The sequence below is a fragment of the Coregonus lavaretus genome, assembly GCF_964263955.1.
Source record: "Coregonus lavaretus genome assembly, chromosome: 25".
In the NCBI taxonomy this organism is placed as follows: domain Eukaryota; kingdom Metazoa; phylum Chordata; class Actinopteri; order Salmoniformes; family Salmonidae; genus Coregonus; species Coregonus lavaretus.
The window spans coordinates 11514359-11522885 of NC_140012.1; the positions used below are offsets into that span (position 1 = coordinate 11514359).

Below are 8527 nucleotides of genomic sequence, written 5' to 3' on the forward strand. Positions count from 1 at the left end.
CAGCGCACCGCTAATGTCTAGCAGGCCCCAATTGTTGTTTAATGGTGCCAAACTTTGCTCCCCAACTTTACTCCCTCAAATCCAAAACAGATTGCACTTTTTATGGGTGTTTATCAAGCTCAATAAAAATAAGGACCTTTTATTTTCCTTGCATAGGATGAGAAAAATAGAGAAGTGGAAGGGGGGGTGAGAAAGAAGAGAAAAGATAGAGAGAAAAAGAGGGCGGGAGGGAGAAAGAGAGCGTGTCCTGCTTCCGCCATACTTTGTAAACAAAAGTCATTTGCAGGACAAAAGGAGCACAACCTTCTAATAAAAATGTGGAGTACAGAGACTAAATGTGGACACGTAGTGCCATGAACCCCCTGCGGATTGCAATTAAGACCTATTAACATGTAAAGCCAATTTGATAAGGTGTGGGTCTATCCCCTAAATCCGCATTAAGCTATCTTTCCTCACCTCGCAGGGACAAGCCATTCAGAGCTGTACCAGAACACACATTATCCATATGATATACCATTGTTATGCATATGCTGCTAACATGTTTTAAAAAATACTGTATGTGTCAATTATAAAATGTTGCCCATACCAGTACATCTACATAGACACAAAGGATTACACTAGGTGTTAAATTCGGGCCGATGTACAAATACGACTGCTGATCTGATGTTAATCTTGCCACAAATCCACCATTCCGTCCCGAAAATGTAAAAATTGTGTAGGCAAGTGGCATTAATTTTTAAATAGGTGGGTCTACCACAATAGGAGCGATACTGGTGCAACAATACAAATGAAACAAAGAAAAGAGGGAAAGGGCTATTGTTTCAATCATACAATGCCTCTCGCCAAGCTTCCTGTGGAATCGCCACGGGTCTCGGGAGCGTCTTTTTAACTCGAAATAGAACAGTGGATGCTGGGTGCTGCGTTCTCTCTCTCTCTCTTTTTGGTTCTTTTTTTTAAACTACTCATAATTAGACGTTGAAACAGAAAAACCAAAAACCCAGCCAAAACTCTGCAGGCCCCAGGAATGATGGGGCCAGGGGTGGTGTCAAATATCTTAACATTCATAAGTCAGAGAAGCAGTAAATAAACCTGGAGGATTTACGGCCCTGCAGCCCTATGCCCCCGCTCCCTCTCTCTCTCTCTCCTCTCTGCATACCTGTTGAGGTGTGATGTTAGCCAGCAGCACTGGAGTTAACCTGTCGCCTTTTCAGAAAGCCCCATGTTAGCATTAAGCATCTGCACAATCGCAGAGAGAGAGAGAGAGAGAGAGAGAGAGAGAGAGAGAGAGAGAGAGAGAGAGAGAGATGAGAGAGAGAGAGAGAGAGAGAGAGAGAGAGAGAGAGAGAGAGAGAGAGAGAGAGAGAGAGAGAGAGAGAGAGAGAGAGAGAGAGAGAGAGAGAGAGAGAGAGAGAGAGAGAGAGAGAGATGTGCAAGAAACAGCATGGCACCCGGGGTTAGCTGGCCAGGCCACTTCACCAATTCAACCTGTTCCCACTGAACCAGCAGGCCTTTGTGTGAGGTTGAGAAAGGAGGGAGAAGAAGGAATAGAGGGACGAGGGGAAGAGGGGGGTTAAGAGGGCAGGAGGCCTAACACCCTGGGCACAACGTCATGTCAAATTGCTAAATTATCCCAAATTGTACAGCTTTTTAGACGTAGGTGGTTGGAAAAACAAACTCTCGCTCGTTATAGCTGTCTGAGGTCAGACAAATTATAGTAACCTCCACACATTCAAACACACAAACAGACTCACAAGCAAAAAAAGAAATGCAGTAACGGAATCACAGGAAGCATAGAAAGGCATGCCCAAAATGTCAAGATCATGGCCAGCTGACAAAAAAATATAAATCAAGTGGCAAGGCTGTAACATCACTAACATCACAATCATATCAAATTGGGCCATTTTACGTCTAAAAGTAAAGAAACTACAAAAAACGATTGCACACACATGCCAAAACATGAATTCCAAAATCATAGTATTGAACCGTCTGCATCAATGAGACCCAAAATTGATCAAACGGTTCAATTGGATTGAGGAGAAAAAGCAACCGACAAAGCCTGCTATATGAAAGAACCATACAACAATGGAGCGAGCTAGCCATTTCTAATCACAGACACAGTACCAGTTATATTCTGGAGCCTTCTTTACTAGTTAGGGAGGAAGACAGATAATCAATGCCCAGGTGAATTATTGATGCTATACATTTATGAATACAACAGCCACAAAGAAAACACTAATGGGTGGACACACATGGTGCTCAAATGTAACCGACCTAATGAGAGGGGGGTTGAGTTAGTACACTAGGTAAACCATAATACGCCTAAAAAGGTATGAAGTGATCTTGAATAAAGCTGTCCTGAACATTTATACCGCAGTTTTATTTGTGCAATAAATTCTATCATGTTTGCAATGTCTCCTTGCTTTGTAAACCAATTAAACATGGCTCACTGGGCGTTTCTAAAATGGTATTTTTGAAGATGATCTTATCTTAGATACAGGGAGGTGGTAGGGTAGAGGCAACAGAACGACAGTGTATAACAAAACTGATCAAATAGGCTACTATGAAAACCTTCCAGATTTGAATTACCTCTGACAACCACTGAACTAATGGGCACAAGGAGGTAGACTGTACACAGACCTGATATCAGATAGAGACATGTACAGCAGTTATGGAAGTTATGTGAGCTTGTACTGGACCTGGCACTATAGTGAACATGTGCAAAAAGAAACTAACCCATTGAAACAAATAACCAACTTAAACCCAGTGTGTGTGTGTGTATGCCTGTGCATAGGTGCGTGTGAATAAAGGATGACTAGTCCGCCAGTATTGTGAACATGAGTGACACACTCCTGCGTAATAATGATAAAGAATGGCAAACGGTCTCAAATATGCTCAAGACACACAGTTAATAAAAACACCAAATCATAAAATATACAAATAGCAATATAATTCAGTAAGATGTAAAAAAGTGTCATATGTGCAATTATTTTGTAGACATGTTATAAGATGCTTAAAATTCTTAACATGTGAAAATGTGTCAGACACAAAGGGGTGCATTGCATTGTCTATCACATGTGTGTTTATTTTCAAGGTGTGTGTGGTGGACTAAATTGAGGAAACAAATATCAGTTTCATTACCCAGAGGTATATGTGGGGGTACGATCATATTTCCTAATGGTTGGTCTTTGCCTTAACCTTGTAAGACGAGATGACAGGTCCTAAAGCAATGACTTGTAATTGCAACCATTAAAAAAAAAAAAAATTGGAAAATGATCCCGCCTAAGCATTGCCCAGTGGGACTAGGAGGTGGCGAGTAAATGAGTAAGTATGCATAATTATACCAGAGCTGATTGCCTCTAATAAATAACATGAATTTATTTATAAATAACGTTTTACATGGCACATGCTTTTAAGAGCGATGGTTTACCCATTACAGGCTAGAGTGGTATATATGCAGTACATAGGCTACAACATGTAAAAATCTAACATAATTTCCTGCCTATAAATAAATGATTTCAGATTTATTTAAACGTTTGAGGTAAAAATATTAATGTCTGCATATTCAAAGTAACTGTCAATGATAGGCCTCTTTCAGCTAATGTCAATGCAGTTTGACAAATGCAAATTACATAAATAAACTAATTAACACATTGGCTTTGTTTTTATAAGGTCCTTTCTCAATGCTTTTCTGAGTTTCCTGTATTGTTGATATATTTATAGAAACTTGTGTTAGGTGTTCTTATACTGCCCTGGGATAAAAAGGTTTAAATGGGGCATGTGTTTTAAGCTTAAAATACAAAAACGTTTTCAATGAGGTTGTGCAAACAGCGTAGCCAAGGCTCAGTACAACATTATATTACATTTATATTAGGAGGCGGTATGAAATCAAAGTCAGAGTTAGCCTATCTAACACTCACATAATACAGTAATAATAATAATAATAATAATAATAATAATAATTTAAAAATCAAGAAGAAGCATAATAATATTGTTCAATTGTCCACTATAAACTGATATATTATTATTCAAATTAATGTTTATGTTTTGTACTATAATTTGATCACAGGTGTACAATAAATAGAATATTCATCATGGGCGCATGACCTTGCATACCATTTTTTTATTTGAGGTGATGGAAATGCATTGAGTATCCCTATTCCTGGCATGCTTCTTACTGTAGGCTACAGAGAAACATGCAGGCACATTGTTGCAAACGACATGCATGCCATTGTACAGTTCATGAAAAGTTGCGAAACGTCTGGCTACATTTAACAGTTAAACACACCTTGCTGGGTGTAAATGCGCGTTTGTTCATGGCTACGTGGATTGTGTGTGTCCATTAATGTACGCACATCGGTGTAAATAAATGAACTTACTGTGCGAGCTGTTGGAGAAAGTGATCCATTCGGAAGGTACGGGCTTGTAAGATCGGGGATCATTATAAATGGATAGCCCGGGTACGGTGGGCTCTTGAACAGCCCTCCATCTTGCCTTTTCGCAGCTAACATGGCGGGGGGAAAGAAGAAAAACTTTTATAAGTGCCTTGACAACTTTTATACATCTGAGATTCCAGAAGAAACCCACTCGGTACGCTCATATGCCATTGTGTACAAATCTAAGCGACAGAAAAGCAGAAACTCACCCTCCTCTAAACTTTCTCTTGTTTTGTCTCTGAAAGTTTCAGACCTAGGCGGAGGCCGTCTTTCCGCCTTGAAAAACAACGAAACACAGGGGTTGCATTAAAGAAACACATAGGGAAATAATTACTTGTGTATACCGTGGTTTCACTGCACATTTCGCGCACAATAAGTAAACGTTTGCAAACTACCGAATGGACAATCGATTCCGATTATTTCACTTACCTCCGAATCTGACGAGCTGTTTTGATTTGTTTCTGATTCATTTACAAGAGAAGATTTGACATCTGCTAAATCCCTTTCTGCCGATAAGTTCTCCGAAATTTTTTCCTCCTGCTCCCCTTCGTCTTTGAAGGAAATCATTTCATCGTTCGCACCCAAATCGTCCCCTCCACCGCCGTTGAGCTGCGGCATTTTCCCGAGCAATTTTGGGGGGCAAAAACACAACGTTTTAAACCCTTGATCTTGGTGATCTAGAATCCGAGTTAAAGTTTAGAGTCTGTATTGGCGTTTTCCAAGCACTGGCGGTTTGTACAAACTAAAAAGAGGGGAACCTTGGCAGAAAAAGAAGCCGGAGATGGAGCTGAGCCGCTCGAATTGAGTGAGTTGAAGTTGGTCGGAGTGGTTTTCAGTTCAAAGGCGGCGCTGATTGACAGATAGAGAGGGATGGAAATAGAGAGAGTCTGGATTCAGGATTATTGACAGGGAGAAACACATAAGAAACTAATGAGATTCAAAAAGGGAGGGACTTGAAGTGACGTTTTCATAAATAGGGAGCGAAAAAAAGGCTGGAGGAAGCCGACGGACGAGTGTGCAGTTAGAAAAGCGAGTGAGAAAAGGCAGTTTGGGTGAGGAGCGCGGGACAGTGAAGCGCCCCTGTTTGCTTTTGTGCTGGTATAGCAAAATAGGCGAAAGACAGGAGTTACTTGTAAATGCGGATTAAATATATGGGCGGTCTCCCACTGAAAATGAATTGAGAGTACTTCCTTATTTTCTCCAGTTTCAATGTAGCAATTTTGAAAAGCCAAGACATAGGGGCCAAAAGTTTACCACGCATGCTTTCCAGAATGAACTTGAATAAGCCTATAGCCTTTCAACATTAGCTTCGGGTTGGATATGAAGTAGTATGAATACCATTTTGATCACTATGACAGCTTGAACCCTTTCCTTTTTTATTTAGCTCATTTAAACCAAGCTATAATATATTTAAATTATATTAGAGATTTTGTTGTACATTTCTCATATCTTGTTGCATAATCTTCTATTCTAGACTATATCCTGAATTAGGTTGCATGCATAGGCTATGTATTTGCATTAAAACATTTTGTTCTACTTCAGATAGGCCTATATTTGCATGGAGTGTGAAATATAAAGGACGCGATGATGGAGGTACAGACGTGCTCTGACAGTCGGCACAACGTTGGGAAGACTACAGCCAGAGGGGCTAATGAGGCCGGGTTTTAGGACTAACCTGTAGCCTATTCATTATAAAAGAACAGGCAGGGGCTTGGTATTTGTGCTGGGTTCTTTTCTCCATCTGACAGATTTCTAAAGCACAATAAAAAATGCCACCAATAAACTTTTCAGCTCATTTGAGTCATTGATGCAAATTCTTAACGGCACTCGAAAAAATTGTATCATTACATTATGGAGCAGGTTTATTTATAATGGTCATCCAGTGGTTTTAATTAGACGTTTGGCTAGACATTTTTAGTAGAACAATTTAATGAATGCCACGCTAAAATCCACTGTTTGTGTAAAAAACTATGTAGCCTGTCAAAAGATAAATCTGCTTAACTCCTTGATAGCTCTAGGCCTACACCAGGTCACGGTCAATTGACAGTAGCTTAGTAGGCCTATGGTGTAGTGTACAAATTGCCTACCTAGCTAGTAGTCTATCTAATCTTCTTTCAACTTCAATTATATTGAATATAAAATAGCCTACCTGAATATGTGACTAGAGTCCTCAATGCTTATTGCTGCTTGTTTTCACACCTTCATCTCCCAAATGTTGTTTAAAAACAGCAACCTCTGGAGCTCAAAACAAGTCATTATTCTATCATCCACTTTGGGTTTCGGCCACATATTCTATTCCAATCAGGGTCATGCGGACATCAAACAGCAGATGAATATCATTAATGCGATGAAGTGTTTGAATAAATTAGGGGGAGAAACAAAATGAGTGCTTTGGATTTTTTCATTATTTAGGCTACTCTTAATTCTGAAATTGAATTATTCAATTGTATATCTCTACTTAAGCCTAGGGTTCCTATTTTGATGACCCTCAAACAAGCTGTCGGTGGTAGCCTATGAAAAAAGCATTGTGAAAATATAAGCAGTTTACGGAATAGGCTATAGCTGACACTCACCTCTCACTTGGCTGCTCTAGAAAGACCACTCAAGTGTGTGTGTGTGTGTGTGTGTGTGTGTGTGTGTGTGTGTGTGTGTGTGTGTGTGTGTGTGTGTGTGTGTGTGTGTGTGTGTGTGTGGCTCAGTTGTCCACTGGGGCTCCAAAAGGTAGCCTGGGAAAGCTATATTTTATTTAACAATCATAAAAGTGATGTTTAATAAATCATAAAATGTTTCTTCCAGAAAAACCAAATATACAGCTATAGTAACACAATGTATTTCAAGAAATGGCATAATATACTTGTTTTGAGTCTGTCTTCCGCTCAGTTGTCAAAATACTGTGTTGACAAACATTTATTTCACATAGACCTACTGCATGACAGAGATAAGAGCTATATAATGAACCTGTAGCCTATATCGACTCGCTTAGAACAGGCTTCTTTAAAAGCGCATCCTTCTGCAATATGATCACTGATCAGGCATGACTGGATCAGCTGAAAGCAGTATGGTGGAAACCTACACAATATTTTCCAATTATTGAGTTCCTCTAGCAAGGAAGGATGGATGGAAGGAAGGATGCATTTGAGGGGCTGGAGGGATTATAAGGATGCTTTTCTTAGGTAATCATGTATGTCTGTGTAGCAGCAGAGAAGAGACACCCCACCCCTCCCATCTCTACAAACCTGGAGCCCACACAGACCAGACCAAAGCAGTGCAGTTCCAAGCTTGCCCCTTCCTGGATTGCCTCAGCAGGTGCCTGAGAGTTCATTGGGGTGTGTGGAGTGTCATCATTTTACTTTGGAGGAATGTTATCAAATCTATAGAATTTATACATTCTCTCACATTTTCACCACTTCATACAGCAATACACGCTACTGTATTAGATTACCCACTTTTCTTTCCTAGATATTACAGTGAACATAGCTATTATAGTCCTAGTGGTCCTTACAGCCAACCTTGAGCAAGATAGTTCTGCACACATGCTAAACTCTGTGTGCAAACGGTTAATTACCCACAATGCCTCTATATTCGCGACCATGCAGGCTGAAATGGCTCTGGTCTCAACTAGCATATTATTGGGTCTGTCTACCACTTGTTTTCATAGTAACAATATGTGCATTTTAAAGCCCTGTTTATTGGTAACTACAGCTTGATTCATGCCAGATCCCCACTGAGCTAGATGAATTTAGCAATATAAAGATGTCTGTCTTTAACAAGTGGAACTTGGCATTTAACCTTTTTTTGTTGTTGCATTTAGTCAATTGCAAATTCCACCCATTGTATGGGGAGGCACTGCTAACCATTTTAGGATTTTTTCCAGTACAGTTCAGATGAATTATATCATATGAATAATGACATGGTTAACCACAATTATGTGTTTCTAATGGCTCTCCACATTGTGTAAAGGACAATAATGGGGAAATTGATTACAAATTTTCTTTGATTATGCAAAGGTCCTTTTATGATGTATATTCATCATTATTGTAAAAGCAAATCGGACCACAGAAATAAAACTTGTTTCAAGAGCTGGTTTGACCGTG

The 8527-nt window shown here is 39.7% G+C and overlaps 1 protein-coding gene across 14 annotated transcripts in view; it reads right to left on the bottom strand.

Annotated features, from left to right (window-relative positions):
* tcf7l2 (transcription factor 7 like 2) overlaps positions 1 to 5344 on the bottom strand; it is a 93570-nt gene extending 88226 nt beyond the window's left edge. For 9 of the 14 annotated variants that reach the window (XM_084141322.1, XM_084141323.1, XM_084141320.1 and 6 more), the window contains exons 1-3: positions 4863 to 5344; positions 4643 to 4709; positions 4377 to 4501 (exon numbers count right to left, since the gene is read on the bottom strand). In XM_084141322.1, coding sequence (XP_083997448.1) covers positions 4377 to 4501; positions 4643 to 4709; positions 4863 to 5051 — 381 coding nt within the window. In that variant the 5' untranslated portion in view covers positions 5052 to 5344. The remainder of the gene's footprint in view (positions 1 to 4376; positions 4502 to 4642; positions 4710 to 4862) is intronic. The other 5 variants (XM_084141315.1, XM_084141316.1, XM_084141327.1 and 2 more) reach the window with 1 other exon arrangement.
* Between the last annotated feature and the right edge of the window lie 3183 nt (positions 5345 to 8527).